This window comes from Dendrobates tinctorius, unplaced genomic scaffold (assembly GCF_039654945.1).
Source record: "Dendrobates tinctorius isolate UK_male_01 unplaced genomic scaffold, ASM3965494v1 ptg000107l, whole genome shotgun sequence".
Taxonomy (NCBI): domain Eukaryota; kingdom Metazoa; phylum Chordata; class Amphibia; order Anura; family Dendrobatidae; genus Dendrobates; species Dendrobates tinctorius.
In genome coordinates, this window is record NW_027361775.1 from 9,982,156 (window position 1) to 10,007,721 (window position 25,566).

General features: G+C 45.6%; 1 protein-coding gene across 3 annotated transcripts in view; it reads right to left on the reverse strand.

Moving 5' to 3' along the window:
- MCPH1 (microcephalin 1) overlaps positions 1-9,748 on the reverse strand; it is a 461,844-nt gene extending 452,096 nt beyond the window's left edge. Inside the window, exons 1-2 of one of the 3 annotated variants that reach the window (XM_073589174.1) lie at positions 9,503-9,729; positions 6,695-6,786 (exon numbers count right to left, since the gene is read on the reverse strand). In XM_073589174.1, coding sequence (XP_073445275.1) covers positions 6,695-6,786; positions 9,503-9,545 — 135 coding nt within the window. In that variant the 5' untranslated portion in view covers positions 9,546-9,729. Of the gene's footprint in view, positions 1-6,694; positions 6,787-9,502 lie in introns of all 3 variants that reach the window. The other 2 variants (XM_073589176.1, XM_073589175.1) reach the window with 2 other exon arrangements.
- Between the last annotated feature and the right edge of the window lie 15,818 nt (positions 9,749-25,566).

Genomic DNA, 25,566 nt, shown 5'->3' on the forward strand with positions numbered 1-25,566 from the left:
TTTTAATTTTCATGATCTTAAATCACAGAGATAGGTCACAAAAAAATAGTTCATAAATAACATTTCCCACATATCTACTTTACCTCAGCACAATTTTGAAACCCCAATTTTTTTTTTGTCAGTAAGTTATAAGGGTTAAAAGTTGACCAGCGATTTTTCATCTATCATTTATCCAGCAAAATTTATTTTATTTTTCATTTATCCAGCAAAATTTACAAAACCACTTTTTTTGTAGGGATCACATCTGAAGTCAGTTAAAGGGGTGTATAAGACAGAAAATACCCAAAAGTGACACCATATTAAAAACTGCACCCCTCAAGGTGATCAAAACCACATTCAATAAGTTTATTCACCCTTCAGGTGCTTAACAGGAATTATTGGAATGTGGAAAAAAAACATTTAACTTTTTTTCACAAAAAATTTACTTTTTTAGATCCAATTTTTTTTCTTATGTTGACAAGGGTAACCGGAAAAAATGGACCCCAAAATTTGTTGTGTATTTTCTCCTGAGCATGCCGATACCCCATATCAGGGAGAAAACTACTGTCTGAGCGCACAGCAGGTCTCAGAAGGAAAGGAGCGCTATTTGACTTTTTGAATGTTACATTTCCTAGAATCATTAGTGGTTGCCATGTCACATTTGGATAGCCCTTGATGTGCCTAAATAGTGGAAACCCCACACAAGTGACCCCATTTTGGAAACCAGAGCCATCACGGAATGTATTTAGATGTGTGGTGAGCATCTTGATCCCCCAAGGTGCTTCACAGACGTTTAGAACGTTAAGCAGTGAAAATAACAAAAATCATATTTTCCCCACAAAAATGTTATTTTAGCCCCAAATTTTTCATTTTTTATAAGGGTAAAAGGAGAAATTGCACCATACAATTTGTATTGCAATTTCTCCCAAGTACACCGATACCCCCCTATGTGGGGGAATACTACTTTTGAGGCACACACAGTGCAATGCTCAGAAGGCAAGAGGCGCCATATTGGAATTCAGATTTTGCTGGAATGGTTTGAGGGTGTCATGTCACATTGGCAGAGCTCCTGAGGTGCCAAAACAGAAACACCCCCATATGTGAATTAATTTTACAAACCACCGTGTTTCCCCGTAAATAGGGCACCCCCCGAAAGTAAGGCATGCTAGGGGGAGTACTGTGCCTGCTAATATAAGGCACCCCCCGAAAATAAGGCATACCTTGTTCTGTACATGGGGCATGCAGTTGTGTCTCGCTCCCACTGTCCCCGCTGTCCGGTGGCCTCCGGTGCCCGCCACTGCAGCCGCGCTGTTCGCAGGAGTTACACAGCCTCGGAGCTGTGTGCCGATCTCCGCCCATGAGCCCTGCGCCAATCACAGCGCAGGAACCATGGGCCAGCTGACGTCATCCATAACCTCTGATTGTTCCTGGGCTGTTATAGGCCCAGGGCTCCTGCGCTCTGATTGGCCCAGGGCTCCTGCACCACCAAAGCACTGAAAGCAGCACCGCGGAGGAAACCAGTAAGAAAGTGAAAGTGTGTGTGTGTGTGTGTGTATAGGTGTGTGTGTACGGTACACACATGGGAGGCTGCAGTGGGATACTGTGATAACGGGAGGCTGCAGTGGGATACCGGGATGATGGGAGGCTGCAATACTGTACAGTCATGGCCAAAAGTTTTGAGAATGACACAAATATTAATTTTTACAAAGTCTACTGCTTCATTTTTTCTAATGGCAATTTGCATATACTCCAGAATGTTATAAAGAGTGATCAACTTAACAGCAATTACTTGCAAAGTCAATATTTGCCTAAAAAATTAACTTTATCCCCCAAAACACATTTCAACATCATTGCAGCCCTGCCTTAAAAGGACCAGCTAACATCGTTTCAGTGATTGCTCCATTAACACAGGTGTGGGTGTTGATGAGGACAGGGCTGGAGATCAATCTGTCATGATTAAGTAAGAATGACACCACTGGACACTTTAAAAGGAGGCTGGTGCTTGGCATCATTGTTTCTCTTCTGTTAACCATGGTTATCTCTAAAGAAACACGTGCAGTCATCATTGCACTGCACAAAAATGGCCTAACAGGGAAGAGTATCGCAGCTAGAAAGATTGCACCTCAGACAACAATCTATCGCATCATCAAGAACTTCAAGGAGAGAGGTTCCCTTGTTGCCAAAAAGGCTCCAGGGCGCCCAAGAAAGACCAGCAAGCGCCAGGACCGTCTCTTAAAAGTGTTTCAGCTGCGGGATCGGGCTACCAGCAGTGCAGAGCTTGCTCAGGAATGGCAGCAGGCAGGTGTGAGTGCATCTGCACGCACTGTGAGGCGGAGAAGCCACTTCTCTCCAGGACAGACTGATATTCTGCAAGAGGTACAGGGAGTGGACTGCTGAGGACTGGGGTAAAGTCATTTTCTCTGATGAATCCCCTTTTCGATTGTTTGGGACAGCTGGAAAACGGCTTATTCGGAGAAGACCAGGTGAGCGCTACCACTAGCCTTGTCTCATGCCAACTGTCAAGCATCCTGAAACCATTCATGTGTGGGGTTGCTTCTCAGCCAAGGGAATGGGCTCTCTCTCAGTCTTGCCTAAAAACACAGCCATGAATAAAGAATGGTACCAGAATGTCCTCCAAGAGCAACTTCTCCCAACCGTCCAAGAGCAGTTTGGCGATCAACAATGCCTTTTTCAACATGATGGAGCACCTTGCCATAAAGCAAAGGTGATAACTAAATGGCTCAGGGAACAAAACATAGAGATTTTGGGACCATGGCCTGGAAACTCCCCAGATCTTAATCCCATTGAGAACTTGTGGTCAATCATCAAGAGACGGGTGGACAAACAAAAACCTTCAAAATCAGACAAAATAAAAGCATTGATTTTGCAAGAATGGACTGCTATCAGTCAGGATTTGATCCAGAAGTTGATTGAGAGCATGCCAGGGAGAATTGCTGAGGTCCTGAAGAAGAAGGGTCAACACTGCAAATATTGACTTGCTGAATTAACTCATTCTGTCAATATAACCTTTTGCTACTCATAATATGATTGCAATTATATTTCTGTATGTGATAAAAACATCTGACAAACACACATAAAAAACAGAGGCCAGCAGATCATGTGAAAATATGATATTTGTGTCATTCTCAAAACTTTTGGCCATGACTGTACTGTAGAATTATGGGGGCTGTATTGGGGACTGTAAAGGGATGATGAGGGCTGCAATGGTACAAAAAGAATCTTGGGGCAAAACTCTTACTGAATTCTGCAAAGAGAAAATGTTGAGAGTCCGATTGGTCCAAAAATGGCGAGCAGATTACGGTAACCTCAGTCAACAAGTGGACAGAGGAAATGCTAAAAAGCGCAAGGTTGGATCTGGTCGGCAACCATTATTTTCCGAGCTGGAAGACCTGATCTGTGAGTGGGTTGCTGACAGGAGAGCAAAGACATTGGTTGTGACTAGGGCTCAGATTCAAGAAGAATTTGCCCTTGCAATGGCACCACAGTTTGAAAATGCCCGTGAAGAATTCAAGGCATCACAACACTGGCTGGATAACTTCCTTCAACGAAGTGAACTGTCTTTGAGAAGATCCACAACACTCTTTAGGCTGGAAGATGCTGAAATTATTAAACGTGCATTTGCATTCATGACCTTTGTTGATGTTGATGACGCTGACTTCTCTAAATACAATCTTTCCAACATGATTGCCATGGATGAAACTGCAGTGTTTATGGGCCAAGCATCTCAAACAAGAATTGAACAACGAGGTGCCTCCTCAGTGTACGTTCCCTCCACTGCTTATGAAAGTGCACGTGTTACCTGTATTTTGGCGATGCGTCTGGATGGCACTAAAGTCCCACCTTTACTCATTTCAAAGGGCAAGAAAGACAAGATTGAACGGGTTTCAGACATTTATATTCTTGAAACTGAAAAAGCCTGGGCCACACAAGCAGTTATAAGGAAGTGGGTCGATTTAATGCTGCCGCTTGTTATGCAAGGGAGCCAAAAAGGAATGCTGATCTGGGATGCAGCCAGCACACACCGCGCCAAAGACATGAAGAACTTCCTTCATGAGAGAAAAATAGATCAAATAATGATTCCTACAGGAATGACGGCTTCTCTCCAGTCTCTTGATATCGCCATTAACAAGCCATTCAAGGACAATTTGGGTGCGGAAATCAATGACTACATTGAAAACAGAATGGAGAGAAATCAACATGGAAACTTTGTGACGCCTAAACTGCCAGAGATTGTGACTTGGCACAATTCATGGGAGAAAATCACTGACACTTGCATTGCAAATGCATTACGAGCAGGCTACCTTGACAAGAAGTGCTCATTTAAGGACAGTGCTATTGCTAGACATGAGAGATATGGGCCAATGATTCTGAAAGAAATGGAGTCACAAGAAATTCCACAGGAACTTCAGCGTTTGGATTGCTATGATGATGTTCCAGAAGATGATGACATGGTTGTCATTGAATAAATCTTGCTTTGTGTTATTAAATATTGAGATCAGTAAATGAACCATTGTTCGTTGTTTTACATGTTGTACATGGAAATACCGTAATTATACGGTAGTAACAAGAAATTCTTGATACGATTCACAGTTTATTTGATTCTACCGTTATGTAATAACTACTGTTCAGCATACGCTGGTATGTTAATAAATGTTAATTTTTTTGTTCAAAAAAAATGTCAATTCTTTTTCTTGAGAAAATAAGACATTTTTTTTGTTGATTTAGTTGAAGCTTTTATTGGTTACATTTTACATAACGTTTGGGATCACAGTTATCCGGCGCTCTACGCTGAGCACTTACTTTGGGGTTTTCATCTAAATCTCTGAGTGACGTTATTCAGATGAAATCCCCAAGGGATCCATTCACTATAATGAGGCAGGAGAGTTACCCTAGCCTCTGTTCAGCGGTGTCCTTCCTTTCGAAGTGCACAAAACTGTGGCCGATGGCTCTTATATGTAATCCTAAAAAGACAGACACCGCTGGATCACAGGTCAGACAGTGTCCACAGTGCTTCCGTCTATCTCATTATAGGGAATCTTCCACAAGAGGTTCTGTCTGAATCACGTATTCAGAGATTTACACGGAAACCCAAGTGTAAGCTCTCAGCGCAGAACACAGGATAAATGTGCACCGAGCCTTACTGCGATCTTTGGGAGGCAGAATGAAAAAAAATCAACAACAGGTGAAGAATTGGTTTTATTTATTTATTATGCCGTTCCTCGTGCAGTATAAGTGATTACGCGACTATATTCTTCGGGTCGGTGCAATTACAGAGATAGCATATTTATATCGTGATTTTATGTTTGGCTGCTGTCACACACTAAAAGACGCTTTTTATTGCAAAAAATAGATTTCGCATCAGAAAGCTATAATTTTAACATATTTTGGCCGAAAGGATTTGAGCGCTTGTTTTTGCAGGACGAGTTGACGTTTTTATAGGTAACATTTTCAGAGACACAATATTTTTCGTGTGGTAAAATACCACATTCATATTGTTTTAGCACTTTTACACAATAAAAAATACTTTATAGAAAAAATAATTATTTCTGCATCACTTTATTCTGAGAGCTATAACTTATTTTTCCACTGATGGAGCTGTATGGCAGCTTGTTTTTTGCGGGATAAGTTTTCAGCAGTACCATGTTTATTTATATCCTTTTTGATTGCGTTTTATTCCACTTTTTTTCCCATCGGTAATGATGAAAAAGCATTGTTTGTTTTTTTTACGGCGTTCACTAAAAGGGTTAACCAGTGGAACAGTTTTATAGGTTGGGTCGTTCCAGACGCGGCAATACCAAATGTGTACTTTTCTTAATTTTGTTTTCCATACAAATATTTATTTATGGGTACAATATGGTTTGATCTTTTTTATTATTTTTTTATATATTTTTCCAATTATTTAAAAAAAAAATGGTTTTTTACTTTGTCCTACTATGGGACTATCAACTTTTTGCAGGATGATCGCTTGTATAGTATGACGATGCAGCAGCATCCCTGTGCTATGCAAACTGTCAGCTCTGCAATGACAGAGAAAGTTGCTGATAATGCTCTGAGCATGATGTAGCAACTTTACTAGCTCTGGATGTATCAGATGACATTGGGTCACCATGGCAACGGTCGGGACCCAGCATCACACCACGAGGTCTCCGATCCAAGAGCAGAGGGGCTGTCATCCCTCTGCCTGCTCCTGGAATGCTGCAATCGCATTCAATTGCAAAATTTAGGGGGATAAAGTGCAGGAGCGGTGCGGGACCGCTCCTGGCACTTACGGACGGGTGCCAGCTGTCAGAATCAGCTGACACCCGGTGGCAATTGCGCTGATACAATAATAATACGTCCCGTGTCAAGGACCAGGGCGCGTGGACATATTATTACTGCATATGTCAGAAAGGGGTTAAGGATACAGCAATACCAAAAGCTTATTTTAATTATATTATGAATTGTACAAAAAAGGGGAGGGAGTTGCTTCATACTCCTTTGTTTTAATTTCCTGTATAGTCTCCCTAGAGGACTTGAACCTGCTATCAGTCCATCACTTGTACTATATTCTGCAATTCTTCAATATGTAGCTCGTATCACTGTCTTCCATGATGCCCAGTCAAATGTTGTTCTAAACAGGAGTACCAATATAGTAGTTACAGGGCTACTGACTGCCATCACCCAGTCGTTAAAAGAAGAAAAATCAGCATCTTACCTTTGCCCCCAGGTTAAGAAGTTGCTGTGAGAACATTTTGGAGTAATTTTCTGTACGGTTGGATGACCACACATCTATAAATGCGATGACTCCTAAAAAAAAAAAAAGAAAAATAATTGTAGATGTCAGAAGAATGAAATGGCTTGTGTTGTGGCTTCTATTATGCTGGTATTCCTGACATCTGAGGGGTGGATGTCCCAAGTGACGGTCATGATGCCACTTGTCACAAGGACATGGTAATCTAATGGTCACTCACTGAGAATTCTGGAGACCTCACTGATAAATATTATATATATTTATGACTTAAAAAAATAAAAACAATTCATTTGAGAACAAGTCTAAAAATGACAAGGAGAAACTCTTGTTGCCAATGGCAACCGATCAATCATAGCACAAATTCCATTATTGTATTTTGCTCTTAAAGGGCACCTGCCAGGTCAGATAACACTATTAGAACCAAAAAAATCCACAAATTTTTTTTTTTATTAAAGACACCACATGACAGACTGGATAAAGAAACAAATGTACAAGACAAGACTAAAAATGATATAAAGTGCATAAAAAGAGGAGGCAGAGAAGCATCAGCAGCATGGGCAAAAGCACGACGAAAGTGTCACAGTATGGAACTACTGCCGTACCACACTCCAGCGCTGGTTTCACACGAGACCCTTCACTCCCTGAGAAAACCTGAGTGAGGGACGGCGGCAGTTGACGGTTGTACGCATGATCCAGCAGTATGACTGACAGCGGCTATGCATTAGTGCAGGGCTATTATCAGTCAGTGCTGGGGCGTGCACACAACAGTCATTCTCAGCGCTGTGACTGTAGCCGAGCTGGTACACCTGTATGACTGACAGCAGCTGTGCATCAGTGCAGGGCTCTGGTCAGTCAGTGCTGGAGTGTGCCCACAACCGTCACTCTCGGTGTGGTGACTGTAGCCGCGCTGGTACGCCTGTATGACTGACAGCCGGCTTTGCATCAGTGCAGGGCTCTGGTCAGTGCTGGAGCGTGCCCACAACCGTCACTCTCGTTGTGTTGACTGTAGCCGCACTGGTACGCCTGTATGACTGACAGCCGGCTGTGCATCAGCGCAGGACTGTGGTCAGTCAGTGCTGGAGCGTGCGTACAACAGTCACTCTCGGTGTGGTGACTGTAGCCGAGCTGGTACGCTTGTACTCCTGCATGACAAAGCCGGCTGTGCATCAGTGCAGGATTGTGGTCAGTGCTGGAGCGTGCCCACAACCGTCACTCTCGGTGCTGTGACTGTAGCCGCGCTGGTACGCCTGTATGACTGACAGTCAGCTGTGCATCAGTGCAGGACTGTGGTCACTGCTGGAGCGTGCGTACAACCATTGCTCTCGGTGCTATCACTGTAGCCGCGTTGGTACACCTGTATGACTGACAGCTGGCTGTACATCAGTGCAGGACTGTGGTCAGACAGTGCTGGAGCATGCGTACAACCGTGACTCTGGGTGTGGTGACTGTAGCCATGCTGGTACACCAGTATGACTGACAGCCGGCTATGTATCAATGCAGGGCTGTGGTCAGTGCTGGAGCGCGCGTACAACTGTCACTGTCGGTGTGGTGACTGTAGCCGCGCTGGTACGCCTGTATGACTGACAGCCAGCTGTACATCAGTGCAGGACTGTGGTCAGTCAATGCTGGAGCATGCGTACAACCGTCACTCTCAGTGTGGTGACTGTAGCTGCGCTGGTACGCCTGTATGACTGAGAGCCAGCTGTACATCAGTGCAGGACTGTGGTCAGTCAATGCTGGAGCATGCGTACAACCGTCACTCTCGGTGTGGTGACTGTAGCCGCGCTGGTACGCCTGTATGACTGACAGCCAGCTCTACATCAGCGCAGGACTGTGGTCAGTCAATGCTGGAGCATGCGTACAACCGTCACTCTCAGTGTGGTGACTGTAGCTGCGCTGGTACGCCTGTATGACTGACAGCCAGCTGTACATCAGTGCAGGACTGTGGTCAGTCAATGCTGGAGCGTGCATACAACCGTCACTCTCGGTGTGGTGACTGTAGCCGCGCTGGTACGCCTGTATGACTGACAGCCAGCTGTACATCAGTGCAGGACTGTGGTCAGTCAATGCTGGAGCATGCGTACAACCGTCACTCTCGGTGTGGTGACTGTAGCTGCGCTGGTACGCCTGTATGACTGACAGCCAGCTGTACATCAGTGCAGGACTGTGGTCAGTCAATGCTGGAGCGTGCATACAACCATCACTCTCGGTGCTGTGACTGTAGCCGCGCTGGTACGCCTGTATGACTGACAGCCAGCTGTACATCAGTGCAGGACTGTGGTCAGTCAGTGCTGGAGCATGCGTACAAACGTCACTCTCAGTGTGGTGACTGTAGCTGCGCTGGTACGAGTGTATGACTGACAGCCAGCTGTACATCAGTGCAGGACTGTGGTCAGTCAATGCTGGAGCATGCGTACAACCGTCACTCTCGGTGTGGTGACTGTAGCCGCGCTGGTATGCGTGTATGACTGAAAGCCGGCGGCTCCCTGAAGGAATGAAGCTCACTTTCTCCCGGAGCCACACTTCTGGTATAATGCTGCCAGCCTGAAGAGTAACCCTATATCTACAGGCCAATATCATTATCCGACGTGACAGATTGCCTTAAAAATGAGAGTTGTGCTGTGATTGGTTGCAATAGGCAAGGAAACTTTGTCTTAGTTGTTATAGTCTGCTTCTACAGTGTACAGTGCTCAGACACCTAGTAGTCAAGGCAACACTGCACGACAGAACAAAAAGCATGGACAGAAACGGTATATGAGCACCGGGCGCTACCTGTAAGGACACCGCTTTCACCGCCGCCCGGGGACAGCTCCATGCGCTCCGCCACAGCCTCTCCTCGCCCGCCACAGCTTCAAACCAGACTTCCGCTGTGTGACGTCATCACACGGCGCCGCTGCCCGGCTGCTGCACAGCGTAGTGAGGGCGGAAGTTGCTAGAAGTCAGAAGTTCTCATGTACGTGAAAGGCAGGACTGCCCATTGCCTCACAACAATGTCAGTGTGCGACCCACAGGCTCGCCGGCCCCGTGCTGACTCCTGTATGTGAGGGCCATAGCTACACTGCCAGCACAGCAGGGGGCCCTGTGTGCGCACATGGAGAACAGGCACCGCCATCTCACCTGCAGGTCGGGTAGTATGGGGCAGCTGTCACATGGCAGAGGAATGGATTTTAACGATCTGCTCCCCTCTAATGTGAGGAGCCTCATATGTTCTATGGCACAGACCCTCGCCAGACCCTATATACTCTCCATCGCGGTGGTGTACGGGATAAGGATGGAGGCTGCGAAGGCAGATTACATACAGGAGTGATCGTAAAGAGAACCTGGCGTTACAAGTAAAGTCATGGCCATAATGGCGCTGTTATACAGAGTCAATAGATCCTTTTCAGTGAAGTAATCCGTATAGTGGTTGTTTAATCTGCATTTGCAGTCTGGGTATAGTGGGAATAACCTTTTGGTGCATTGGGGTGGGGCTTTGGGTAGGGTCTTCGGGTCTGCCCAGCCCCTCCACCTATCTCTGGTGTTTGGCTGGGATCACACGTGTGAGAAACATGGCTGAGTCTCGCATGTTAATACCCGGGAGCGGAGCGTGCGGCCGCATAGCAATACATGCAGCTGAGCACTCCGCTCCTGAGTGCTGGGTATTAACATGTGAGACTCAGCCGTGTTTCTCGCATGTGTGATCCCAGCCTAAGGCTGGGTTCACATTGCGTTAGGGGCAATCTGATATTGGGATCCGTTAGATAGCGTCGCTATCTAACATCCGTTAGCGCACCCATTGCCCGCAATGGTAATAACGCATACTAAGTCATGCCTAAATCGGCATGCGTTATTTCCTGACGCACCCTCGAACGCTGCTTGCACCGTTTTTGGGTGCGTTGGCATTAACGCACAGCGAACGAACCCGTTTGCTGTGCATAGGAATTTATGGGCTGACACATGGTAGCGCTAGGTACCGGAGTGCTACCATGCGTTAACGCATACCGTTAACGCTATGGCGCTAAAGATACTAAAAATGACAGCGTTAGCGCATCCGTTTAACGGATCCGTTAAACGGATGCCCTAACGCAATGTGAACCTTGCCCTAGTATGAGCCTCCTTTTCTAAATTTCACAATAGTGTTGTCCTCTCGGCGGGTAGCGTTTGTGCAGATTCATCTATTCTCCTGGCACTGGTGATGATGAATGCGCAGAGGGAGATCTTAGCTCATCAATGAGCTGAGATCTTAATCTGCGCTGCCAGCGGCACCATTTCACCGAAGACTGCTGGGAGATAAATCTGCGCAAACGCTGCTGTCGCAACTTTAGAAAAGGACAATACAGACACCACACGGGCCAACGTAGACCTGAAGACCCTACCCACAGTCCCATCCGTATACATGACAAGGTTACATCTTCCGAACTTCAAATGCAGATTAAAAAACAACCAGGAGGTGGGTTTCTTCATTTAAGCTGCACTCACTGCTGAGTATAAAGTCGACGAGGGAGAAAAAATCGCAACAATTTATTCAATTAGGCAGCGTTCATGGAATTGGGGTGAGGGAAAATCGCAGCATGGGGCGTAAAACAGCAGAGACTCACCAATGCAAGTCAGTGAGTGCGAGAAAAAAAATTGCACGGCAGACGGACGATGCTTGTGCCGCCCAATTATTACGCACCCATCTAGAAAACCCAACATTTCAATAACCGAGTACAGTAAAATCACAGCGTGAAACCTCAGAAAACATAGAAAGATGTCCGTGAGATAAAGAATTAGTGCAGTGCATGTGTAGTCTACATGTGTTTCCCTAATAAATATAAAATTAAATGAAAAAATGGTTTGGGATCCCCCATTTTTAATTAACAGCCAAGGGAAAGTTGACATCTGGGGGCTGGTGGTGTCATTCTGGCAAGGGCCACTATCCATGAATCTTTCCAGCCTATTAATAAAAGCTCACAGCTATCTGCATAGCCTTTACTGTTTTGTTTTGTTTTTTTAAAAGGTGGGCTCAAAAAATAAATTGACGTGGGGTCACCCCGATTTTTAAACCATTCTCAACATGCACCGCATATGTATGGTGCTGCAGGAGCTGTGTTCCCGCAAACCGCTGTATATACACGGCTTCATGATGGCGTGGGGTTAAGCTGAGCCACCACGATCATATGTGGGTGTCAGCTCTATATGAGAGCTAACTCATTGCAGCAACGCCCACGATTGGTTAATAGTGACAGCAATATTAATGGGCATTGCAGAGGGAGATCCTTCTCTGCTTCCATCAGCACAACATAATTGCGATTGTGTTTTGCCGATGGTGACCCCAGAACAAAAGATGGCCATGGGATCACCCAGGGACGGTTGCCTGTTAGCTCATACTGAGAGCATGAGAGGACACGCATCCTGCCTGCATTTCAGACACTGATCTAATGCTCTGCAATACATTGCATAGTATTAGATCAGCGATCTGTCAGTGTGAAGTTGATGTCCCATCTTGGAGCAAGGTAAAAAAAAAAAAAAAGTTATTAAAAATTTTTAAAATATTTTTAAAAAAATCAAAATAAAAAAGTAGTAATCCAATAAATACATTTATTTATGTAAACCAAACAAAGTACACATATTTGGTATCACCGTATCCGGAATGACCTGACCTATAAAACTCTCTCACTAGTTAACCCGTTCAGTGAACACTGTAAAATAAAACAAGGCAAAAAAATTATGCTTTATTATCATACCTCCGAACAAAAAGTGAAGTAAAATGCGACCAAAAAAAACGAATATAAATAGAAATGGTATCGCTGAAAACGTAATCTTGTCCCGTAAAAAACAAGCACCCATACAGCTCCTTTAGCAAAAAAATTAAAAAGTTATAGTTCTCAGAATAAAGCAATACAAAATAATTATTTTTTTCTCTAAAATAGTTTTTACTGTGTAAAAGATCCAAAACATAAAAAAAACTATATAAATGTGGTTGCTCTGTAATCATACTGACCCGTAGAATGAAACTGCCTCATCAATTTTACCACACGCTGAACAGCAATAAAAAAATAATCCTGAATTGCTGGTGTTTATTCAAATATCGTCTCGTCCCACAAACACCAAGCTATCACATGACTCTGTTGGCCAAAATATTGAAAAATTATAGCTCTTAAAGTATGCCGATGTTAAAAAGCGTCTTTTAGTGTGAGATAGCAGCTGAGCATAACAGCAATGTAAATCTGGTATCGCTATAATTGCAGCTGCCCAAAGAATAAAGTTGTCATGTCACTTATACTGCATAAGGAATGCCATAAAAATAAGTGAAACCAATTCTTCACCTGCTGTTGATTTTTTCATTCTGCCTCTCAAAGGTCGCAGTCAGGCTCTGCTCACACTTATCCTGCGCTCTGCGCTGAGCGCTTACACCAGGGCTTCTATGTAAATCTCTGAAATACATGGTTCGGACGAAACCCTCAGCGGAACATTCCCTAAAATGAGGCAGATGAAGTCACTGTGGACGGTGTCTGACCTGTGATGTGGTGGTGTCCGTCTTTTTAGGTGTACATAAAAGTGCAGTCTGCCACAGTGCACTTTTGAAAAGAAGGACACAGCTGAACAAAGGCCAGACTGAGTTCAGAGTAACTGTGCTGCTTCATTAATTTAAATGGAAACCCCGATATAAGTGCTCAGCATAGAGCGACGGATAAACGTGATTCCAAACGTTATGTAAAATGTTCCCAGAAAAGGCTCCAAATCAATCCATAAAAAAAGCATTTCCCCACTCAGGTCTGTCATATGGTAACAGAAATATAGGGGGCTTCCACGGTACTGGTATTACAAAGGCTCTGGAAAAGCGCTATGGCTCCTTCCCCCAAAAAAGAAATACAGCAAATTCTGCGCTCCCAAATGTAAATGCCCCCACCTATCTTTTGAGCTCCACAGTGAGTCTATACCATATTTAGTGTCCACATGTTTGGCATTTCTGTAGCGTGGAGAGTCCACCTAATTTACAGGTGCATGTCTCCAGAAGACCGTACTGGGCACTACAATAGAAGATTTGCAATTTTCACTCAGCTACATGCCCTACTGCTTGCTTCTGGAAAACACTCATGAGTCAAAATGGTCACGTCACCTGTATATAAATTCAAAAAGGGGTACAATTTCCAAAATGGGGTCACTTGAGGGGGGATTCTGCTCATCTAGCACTTAGGGGGTCTGTATATGGAGTCCACAAACTATTCTGGAAAAATCTGCGCTCCAGGGTGCAAATAGCGCTCTGTCCCTCTCAAGTACTGTACAGCCACATATGGGGTATTTCTACATTCAGCAAAAATTGTGGGACAAATGTTGGTGGTGTTTTTACACATTTCCCAGTGTGAAAATGTACAGTGAAGGAAATAATTATTTGATCTCTTGCTGATTTTGTAAGTTTGCACACTGACAAAGATATGAACAGTCTATAATTTTAAGGGTAAGTTAATTTTAACATTGAGAGAATATCAAAAATAGAATCCAGAAAATCACATTGTATAAATTCTATAAATTTATTTGCATTTTGCAGTGAGAAATAAGGATTTGATCCATCTGGCAAACAAGACAATGCTTGGTGGCAAAACCCTTGTTGGCAAGCACAGCAGTCAGACGTTTACAGCAGTCAGCAGTTGAATAAGCCCCGCCCAGCGGACCGGACAGCGGCAGTTTACATACATCTGAACCGATATAAAAAAGGTATTTATGCATGAAAGGTGCGGGGTCAGGGGGAAGCAAAAGTACTAAGAGAATCCTTATGTGACACACAATTGAATTATATCATTATATGATATCTCAAAAAAGGGGTGACAGATTCCCTTTAAGGCATCTACTCTTCTTCTTGGATTATAACTGCCAAATCTGTTGCCATTGTTCCACCTTAGCTATCACTGCTGTTGTAGTTCCAGTCCAGCTACTCCAATTGCTGTTGTTCCATTTGTCACATCTGCCACCTTAGTCCCTACTAGATCGCCCCATTGCACTAGCGCCATGTGGCAATGTTGTATTAAGACTGCTCATCTGTACCCAGGGCTTTGAGAATCCACTTCCCAGGTGAGACATAACAATGCCAATGTTGGAAGATATTTGTAGAACAGATCTTTTTCATATGAAAACCCAGTGACTTCTTGTTAGGAGTCAGGTTTCTGCGTCTGCTCTGCAGGAATCCAGACCCTTACATTCTGCGGTCTCTTGCTCTTTATCTACCGCAGAGGAGATTGCCTTGCAGCTAATCTCTCCAGGGGCTAAGTCCCTCTGTCCTCCTACTGAGCATGCTCATGAGACGGTTTCCCCTTGGAGATTGGGAGTTGTGCTCAGGTCCTGCTCCAGATCTCATTGGTCCATCTCGTAGATCTGGAAGCTTCCAGAAGGTCCCGGCTGCTATAAAAAGCGTGCATGGCCGTTCCGCCATGCACTAGTATAAACTATACTGCTATGTGTGAATGGTGACGGATGTATGATTCTGGTGAATGATCATTAAAAAAATCCCTTCCCTTTGATATTACGTATGTGGTTAGGGACTGCTGCAACATCCACAGCTGCTAGCGTCCGACATTGTCGTTTAGCGGTAGTGTCCACGCCGCGCTGCAGTAGCAGCTCTCCTTAGCGTCCGCAGCTGCGACGCCGCACACACGGTAGGTCTAGAGGGACGTAGTGCTGCCGTCTTGGGCTACTCCTGTGACCTGATACCGTGTGTGTATTTATACTGAGTACTGTGACCTCAACAGGCTCAGTCTTTGTATTTGTGTTTATTTTTGCATCTCTGTGACTTAACTGAGATTGCTCTGTGCACCTGGGTGAAGTTTAACCCCATGCGCATTACCGCCATATTGCTCCTGCCACCACTTAGCAGCGGTTATATCACCTACTGCACGGTGGACCCCGAGAGGCGAACGCACTTTATTATTATTTTTATTTAGTGCGTTCTGCCGTTCCTAACACTTCTGTCAAGCAGGGGCAGGCACATCTTTGGTGCAACCTGTGCAGCCGCACAGGGCCCCAAGAGGTAAAGGGGTCCATTTCTACCTCCAAAGCAGGTGCAATTTTGCATTTTTAAGAGCTCTTGGGCTGCAAAAGACCCTTCTATTGTTCTTGCACAGGGAGCCTTTTTGTCTGTGTCTGCCAGTGCTGTCAAGACAAACAAGAATTCAACAACTGAATTTCCCCCTGTGTCTATCTATTTCCAATGGGAATATGCACGCTGCTCCGGAGTCCGGGCTGATCACAGTGCTGACACATACTCGCTCATAGAAGTGAATGTTCCGATCTCATTGTCAGAGCCTTATATTGTACTGACTGTTTCCTACAGGAATATGAACGTTGCTCCAGAGTCCGGGCAGATCACACTGCTGACACATGGTCGCTATAGAAGTGAATGTTCAGATCTCACTGTCAGAGCCTTACTTTGTACTGACTGTTTCCTACAGGAATATGAACGTTGCTCCGGAGTCCGGGCTGATCACACTGCTGACACATGGTCGCTATAGAAGTGAATGTTCAGATCTCACTGTCAGAGCCTTACTTTGTACTGACTGTTTCCTACAGGAATATGAACGTTGCTCCGGAGTCCGGGCTGATCACACTGCTGACACATGGTCGCTATAGAAGTGAATGTTCAGATCTCACTGTCAGAGCCTTACTTTGTACTGACTGTTTCCTACAGGAATATGAACGCTGCTCTGGAGTCCGGGGTGATCACAGTGCTGACACATGCTCGCTCATAGAAGTGAATGTTCAGATCTCACTGTCAGAGCCTTATATTGTACTGACTGTTTCCTACAGGAATATGAACGCTGCTCCGGAGTCCGGGCTGATCACAGTGCTGACACATGGTCGCTATAGAAGTGAAGGTTTAGTTCTCACTGTCAGAGCCTTACATTGTACTGACTGTTTCCTACAGGAATATGAACGCTGCTCCGGAGTCCGGGCTGATCACACTGCTGACACATGCTCGCTCATAGAAGTGAATGTTCAGATCTCACTGTCAGAGCCTTATATTGTACTGACTGTTTCCTACAGGAATATGAACGCTGCTCCGGAGTCCGGGCTGATCACACTGCTGACACATGGTCGCTATAGAAGTGAAGGTTCAGTTCTCACTGTCAGAGCCTTACATTGTACTAACTGTTTCCTACAGGAATATGCACGCTGCTCCGGAGTCCGGGCTGATCACACTGCTGACACATGCTCGCTCATAGAAGTGAATGTTCAGATCTCACTGTCAGAGCCTTACATTGTACTAACTGTTTCCTACAGGAATATGAACGTTGCTCCGGAGTCAGGGCTGATCACACTGCTGACACATGCTCGCTCATAGAAGTGAATGTTCCGATCTCACTGTCAGAGCCTTACATTGTACTGACTGTTTCCTACAGGAATATGAACGTTGCTCCAGAGTCCGGGCTGATCACACTGCTGACACATGCTCGCTCATAGAAGTGAATGTTCAGATCTCACTGTCAGAGCCTTATATTGTACTGACTGTTTCCTACAGGAATATGAACGTTGCTCCAGAGTCCGGGCTGATCACACTGCTGACACATGCTCGCTCATAGAAGTGAATGTTCAGTTCTCACTGTCAGAGCCTTACATTGTACTGACTGTTTCCTACAGGAATATGAACGTTGCTCCAGAGTCCGGGCTGATCACACTGCTGACACATGCTTGCTCATAGAAGTGAATGTTCCGATCTCACTGTCAGAGCCTTACATTGTACTGACTGTTTCCTACAGGAATATGAACGTTGCTCCAGAGTCCGGGCTGATCACACTGCTGACACATGGTCGCTATAGAAGTGAATGTTCCGATCTCACTGTCAGAGCCTTACATTGTACCGACTGTTTCCTACTGGAATATGAACGTTGCTCCAGAGTCCGGGCTGATCACAGTGCTGACATAGAAGTGAATGCTCATAGAAGTGAATGTTCAGATCTTACCTTTAGAGCCTTACATTGTACTGACTGTTTCCTACAGGAATATAAACGCTGCTCCGGAGTCCGGGCTGATCACAGTGCTGACACATGCTCGCTCATAGAAGTGAATGTTCAGATATCACTGTCAGAGCCTTAGTTTGTACTGACTGTTTCCTACAGGAATATGAAAGCTGCTCTGGAGTCCGGGCTGATCACAGTGCTGACACATGCTCGCTCATAGAAGTGAATGTTCAGATCTCACTGTCAAAGCCTTATATTGTACTGACTGTTTCCTACAGGAATATGAACGCTGCTCCGGAGTCCGGGCTGATCACAGTGCTGACACATGGTCGCTATAGAAGTGAAGGTTTAGTTCTCACTGTCAGAGCCTTACATTGTACTGACTGTTTCCTACAGGAATATGAACGCTGCTCCGGAGTCCGGGCTGATCACACTGCTGACACATGCTCGCTCATAGAAGTGAATGTTCAGATCTCACTGTCAGAGCCTTATATTGTACTGACTGTTTCCTACAGGAATATGAACGCTGCTCTGGAGTCCGGGCTGATCACAGTGCTGACACATGCTCGCTCATAGAAGTGAAGGTTCAGTTCTCACTGTCAGAGCCTTATATTGTACTGACTGTTTCCTACAGGAATATGAACATTGCTCCACAGTCCGGGCTGATCACACTGCTGACACATGCTTGCTCATAGAAGTGAATGTTCAGTTCTCACTGTCAGAGCCTTACATTGTACTGACTGTTTCCTACAGGAATATGAACGTTGCTCCAGAGTCCGGGCTGATCACACTGCTGACACATGCTTGCTCATAGAAGTGAATGTTCCGATCTCACTGTCAGAGCCTTACATTGTACTGACTGTTTCCTACAGGAATATGAACGCTGCTCCGGAGTCCGGGCTGATCACACTGCTGACACATGCTTGCTCATAGAAGTGAATGTTCCGATCTCACTGTCAGAGCCTTACATTGTACTGACTGTTTCCTACAGGAATATGAACGTTGCTCCAGAGTCCGGGCTGATCACAGTGCTGACACATGCTCGCTCATAGAAGTGAATGTTCCGATCTCACTGTCAGAGCCTTATATTGTACTGACTGTTTCCTACAGGAATATGAACGTTGCTCCAGAGTCCGGGCAGATCACACTGCTGACACATGGTCGCTATAGAAGTGAATGTTCCGATCTCACTGTCAGAGCCTTACATTGTACTGACTGTTTCCTACAGGAATATGAACGTTGCTCCAGAGTCCGGGCAGATCACACTGCTGACACATGGTCGCTATAGAAGTGAATGTTCAGATCTCACTGTCAGAGCCTTACTTTGTACTGACTGTTTCCTACAGGAATATGAACGCTGCTCTGGAGTCCGGACTGATCACAGTGCTGACACATGCTCGCTCATAGAAGTGAATGTTCAGATCTCACTGTCAGAGCCTTATATTGTACTGACTGTTTCCTACAGGAATATGAACGCTGCTCCGGAGTCCGGGCTGATCACAGTGCTGACACATGGTCGCTATAGAAGTGAAGGTTTAGTTCTCACTGTCAGAGCCTTACATTGTACTGACTGTTTCCTACAGGAATATGAACGCTGCTCCGGAGTCCGGGCTGATCACACTGCTGACACATGCTCGCTCATAGAAGTGAATGTTCAGATCTCACTGTCAGAGCCTTATATTGTACTGACTGTTTCCTACAGGAATATGAACGCTGCTCCGGAGTCCGGGCTGATCACAGTGCTGAAACATGGTCGCTATAGAAGTGAAGGTTCAGTTCTCACTGTCAGAGCCTTACATTGTACTAACTGTTTCCTACAGGAATATGCACGCTGCTCCGGAGTCCGGGCTGATCACACTGCTGACACATGCTCGCTCATAGAAGTGAATGTTCAGATCTCACTGTCAGAGCCTTACATTGTACTAACTGTTTCCTACAGGAATATGAACGTTGCTCCGGAGTCAGGGCTGATCACACTGCTGACACATGCTCGCTCATAGAAGTGAATGTTCCGATCTCACTGTCAGAGCCTTACATTGTACTGACTGTTTCCTACAGGAATATGAACGTTGCTCCAGAGTCCGGGCTGATCACACTGCTGACACATGGTCGCTATAGAAGTGAATGTTCCGATCTCACTGTCAGAGCCTTACATTGTACTGACTGTTTCCTACAGGAATATGAACGCTGCTCCGGAGTCTGGGCTGATCACACTGCTGACACATGCTCGCTCATAGAAGTGAATGTTCCGATCTCACTGTCAGAGCCTTACATTGTACCGACTGTTTCCTACTGGAATATGAACGTTGCTCCAGAGTCCGGGCTGATCACAGTGCTGACATAGAAGTGAATGCTCATAGAAGTGAATGTTCAGATCTTACCTTTAGAGCCTTACATTGTACTGACTGTTTCCTACAGGAATATAAACGCTGCTCCGGAGTCTGGGCTGATCACAGTGCTGACACATGCTCGATCATAGAAGTGAATGTTCAGATATCACTGTCAGAGCCTTACTTTGTACTGACTGTTTCCTACAGGAATATGAAAGCTGCTCTGGAGTCCGGGCTGATCACAGTGCTGACACATGCTCGCTCATAGAAGTGAATGTTCAGATCTCACTGTCAAAGCATTATATTGTACTGACTGTTTCCTACAGGAATATAAACGCTGCTCCGGAGTCCGGGCTGATCACAGTGCTGACACATGGTCGCTATAGAAGTGAAGGTTTAGTTCTCACTGTCAGAGCCTTACATTGTACTGGCTGTTTCCTACAGGAATATGAACGCTGCTCCGGAGTCCGGGCTGATCACACTGCTGACACATGCTCGCTCATAGAAGTGAATGTTCAGATCTCACTGTCAGAGCCTTACATTGTACTGACTGTTTCCTACAGGAATATGAACGTTGCTCCAGAGTCCGGGCTGATCACACTGCTGACACATGCTTGCTCATAGAAGTGAATGTTCCGATCTCACTGTCAGAGCCTTACATTGTACTGATTGTTTCCTACAGGAATATGAACGTTGCTCCAGAGTCCGGGCTGATCACAGTGCTGACACATGCTCGCTCATAGAAGTGAATGTTCCGATCTCACTGTCAGAGCCTTATATTGTACTGACTGTTTCCTACAGGAATATGAACGTTGCTCCAGAGTCCGGGCAGATCACACTGCTGACACATGGTCGCTATAGAAGTGAATGTTCCGATCTCACTGTCAGAGCCTTACATTGTACTGACTGTTTCCTACAGGAATATGAACGTTGCTCCAGAGTCCGGGCAGATCACACTGCTGACACATGGTCGCTATAGAAGTGAATGTTCAGATCTCACTGTCAGAGCCTTACTTTGTACTGACTGTTTCCTACAGGAATATGAACGCTGCTCTGGAGTCTGGGCTGATCCCAGTGCTGACACATGCTCGCTCATAGAAGTGAATGTTCAGATCTCACTGTCAGAGCCTTATATTGTACTGACTGTTTCCTACAGGAATATGAACGCTGCTCCGGAGTCCGGGCTGATCACAGTGCTGACACATGGTCGCTATAGAAGTGAAGGTTTAGTTCTCACTGTCAGAGCCTTACATTGTACTGACTGTTTCCTACAGGAATATGAACGCTGCTCCGGAGTCCGGGCTGATCACACTGCTGACACATGCTCGCTCATAGAAGTGAATGTTCAGATCTCACTGTCAGAGCCTTATATTGTACTGACTGTTTCCTACAGGAATATGAACGCTGCTCCGGAGTCCGGGCTGATCACAGTGCTGAAACATGGTCGCTATAGAAGTGAAGGTTCAGTTCTCACTGTCAGAGCCTTACATTGTACTAACTGTTTCCTACAGGAATATGCACGCTGCTCCGGAGTCCGGGCTGATCACACTGCTGACACATGCTCGCTCATAGAAGTGAATGTTCAGATCTCACTGTCAGAGCCTTACATTGTACTAACTGTTTCCTACAGGAATATGAACGTTGCTCCGGAGTCAGGGCTGATCACACTGCTGACACATGCTCGCTCATAGAAGTGAATGTTCCGATCTCACTGTCAGAGCCTTACATTGTACTGACTGTTTCCTACAGGAATATGAACGTTGCTCCAGAGTCCGGGCTGATCACACTGCTGACACATGCTCGCTCATAGAAGTGAATGTTCAGATCTCACTGTCAGAGCCTTATATTGTACTGACTGTTTCCTACAGGAATATGAACGTTGCTCCAGAGTCCGGGCTGATCACACTGCTGACACATGCTCGCTCATAGAAGTGAATGTTCAGTTCTCACTGTCAGAGCCTTACATTGTACTGACTGTTTCCTACAGGAATATGAACGTTGCTCCAGAGTCCGGGCTGATCACACTGCTGACACATGCTTGCTCATAGAAGTGAATGTTCCGATCTCACTGTCAGAGCCTTACATTGTACTGACTGTTTCCTACAGGAATATGAACGTTGCTCCAGAGTCCGGGCTGATCACACTGCTGACACATGGTCGCTATAGAAGTGAATGTTCCGATCTCACTTTCAGAGCCTTACATTGTACTGACTGTTTCCTACAGGAATATGAACGCTGCTCCGGAGTCTGGGCTGATCACACTGCTGACACATGCTCGCTCATAGAAGTGAATGTTCCGATCTCACTGTCAGAGCCTTACATTGTACCGACTGTTTCCTACTGGAATATGAACGTTGCTCCAGAGTCCGGGCTGATCACAGTGCTGACATAGAAGTGAATGCTCATAGAAGTGAATGTTCAGATCTTACCTTTAGAGCCTTACATTGTACTGACTGTTTCCTACAGGAATATAAACGCTGCTCCAGAGTCCGGGCTGATCACAGTGCTGACACATGCTCGCTCATAGAAGTGAATGTTCAGATATCACTGTCAGAGCCTTACTTTGTACTGACTGTTTCCTAAAGGAATATGAAAGCTGCTCTGGAGTCCGGGCTGATCACAGTGCTGACACATGCTCGCTCATAGAAGTGAATGTTCAGATCTCACTGTCAAAGCCTTATATTGTACTGACTGTTTCCTACAGGAATATGAACGCTGCTCCGGAGTCCGGGCTGATCACAGTGCTGACACATGGTCGCTATAGAAGTGAAGGTTTAGTTCTCACTGTCAGAGCCTTACATTGTACTGACTGTTTCCTACAGGAATATGAACGCTGCTCCGGAGTCCGGGCTGATCACACTGCTGACACATGCTCGCTCATAGAAGTGAATGTTCAGATCTCACTGTCAGAGCCTTATATTGTACTGACTGTTTCCTACAGGAATATGAACGCTGCTCTGGAGTCCGGGCTGATCACAGTGCTGACACATGCTTGCTCATAGAAGTGAAGGTTCAGTTCTCACTGTCAGAGCCTTACATTGTACTGACTGTTTCCTACAGGAATATGAACGTTGCTCCAGAGTCCGGGCTGATCACACTGCTGACACATGCTCGCTCATAGAAGTGAATGTTCCGATCTCACTGTCAGAGCCTTACATTGTACTGACTGTTTCCTACAGGAATATGAACGTTGCTCCAGAGTCCGGGCTGATCACACTGCTGACACATGCTCGCTCATAGAAGTGAATGTTCCGATCTCACTGTCAGAGCCTTACATTGTACCGACTGTTTCCTACTGGAATATGAACGTTGCTCCAGAGTCCGGGCTGATCACAGTGCTGACATAGAAGTGAATGCTCATAGAAGTGAATGTTCAGATCTTACCTTTAGAGCCTTACATTGTACTGACTGTTTCCTACAGGAATATAAACGCTGCTCCGGAGTCCGGGCTGATCACAGTGCTGACACATGCTCGCTCATAGAAGTGAATGTTCAGATATCACTGTCAGAGCCTTACTTTGTACTGACTGTTTCCTACAGGAATATGAAAGCTGCTCCGGAGTCCGGGCGGATCACACTGCTGACACATGCTCGCTCATAGAAGTGAATGTTCAGATCTCACTGTCAGAGCCTTATATTGTACTGACTGTTTCCTACAGGAATATGAACGCTGCTCTGGAGTCCGGGCTGATCACAGTGCTGACACATGCTCGCTCATAGAAGTGAAGGTTCAGTTCTCACTGTCAGAGCCTTACATTGTACTGACTGTTTCCTACAGGAATATGAACGTTGCTCCAGAGTCCGGGCTGATCACACTGCTGACACATGCTTGCTCATAGAAGTGAATGTTCAGTTCTCACTGTCAGAGCCTTACATTGTACTGACTGTTTCCTACAGGAATATGAACGTTGCTCCAGAGTCCGGGCTGATCACACTGCTGACACATGCTTGCTCATAGAAGTGAATGTTCCGATCTCACTGTCAGAGCCTTACATTGTACTGACTGTTTCCTACAGGAATATGAACGCTGTTCCAGAGTCCGGGCTGATCACACTGCTGACACATGCTTGCTCATAGAAGTGAATGTTCAGATCTCACTGTCAGAGCCTTATATTGTACTGACTGTTTCCTACAGGAATAAGAACGTTGCTCCAGAGTCCGGGCTGATCACACTGCTGACACATGCTCGCTCATAGAAGTGAATGTTCAGATCTCACTGTCAGAGCCTTACATTGTACTGACTGTTTCCTACAGGAATATGAACGTTGCTCCAGAGTCCGGGCTGATCACACTGCTGACACATGCTTGCTCATAGAAGTGAATGTTCCGATCTCACTGTCAGAGCCTTACATTGTACTGATTGTTTCCTACAGGAATATGAACGTTGCTCCAGAGTCCGGGCTGATCACACTGCTGACACATGCTCGCTCATAGAAGTGAATGTTCCGATCTCACTGTCAGAGCCTTACATTGTACTGACTGTTTCCTACAGGAATATGAACGTTGCTCCAGAGTCCGGGCTGATCACACTGCTGACACATGCTTGCTCATAGAAGTGAATGTTCCGATCTCACTGTCAGAGCCTTACATTGTACTGACTGTTTCCTACAGGAATATGAACGTTGCTCCAGAGTCCGGGCTGATCACAGTGCTGACACATGCTCGCTCATAGAAGTGAATGTTCAGTTCTCACTGTCAGAGCCTTACATTGTACCGACTGTTTCCTACAGGAATATGAACGTTGCTCCAGAGTCCGGGCTGATCACACTGCTGACACATGCTCGCTCATAGAAGTGAATGTTCCGATCTCACTGTCAGAGCCTTACATTGTACTGACTGTTTCCTACAGGAATATGAACGTTGCTCCAGAGTCCGGGCTGATCACACTGCTGACACATGCTTGCTCATAGAAGTGAATGTTCCGATCTCACTGTCAGAGCCTTACATTGTACTGACTGTTTCCTACAGGAATATGAACGCTGCTCCGGAGTCCGGGCTGATCACACTGCTGACACATGCTCGCTCATAGAAGTGAATGTTCAGATCTCACTGTCAGAGTCTTACATTGTACTGACTGTTTCCTACAGGAATATGAACGTTGCTCCGGAGTCCGGGCTGATCACACTGCTGACACATGCTCGCTCATAGAAGTGAATGTTCCGATCTCACTGTCAGAGCCTTACATTGTACTGACTGTTTCCTACAGGAATATGAACGCTGCTCCGGAGTCCGGGCTGATCACACTGCTGACACATGCTCGCTCATAGAAGTGAATGTTCCGATCTCACTGTCAGAGCCTTACATTGTACTGACTGTTTCCTACAGGAATATGAACGCTGCTCCGGAGTCCGGGCTGATCACACTGCTGACACATGCTCGCTCATAGAAGTGAATGTTCAGATCTCACTGTCAGAGCCTTACATTGTACTGACTGTTTCCTACAGGAATATGAACGCTGCTCCGGAGTCCGGGCTGATCACACTGCTGACACATGCTCGCTCATAGAAGTGAATGTTCAGATCTCACTGTCAGAGCCTTACTTTGTACATTCATAAAGTAGCTCAGTTCTTCAGCGTTCCCTTAAAACCTGCTTCCT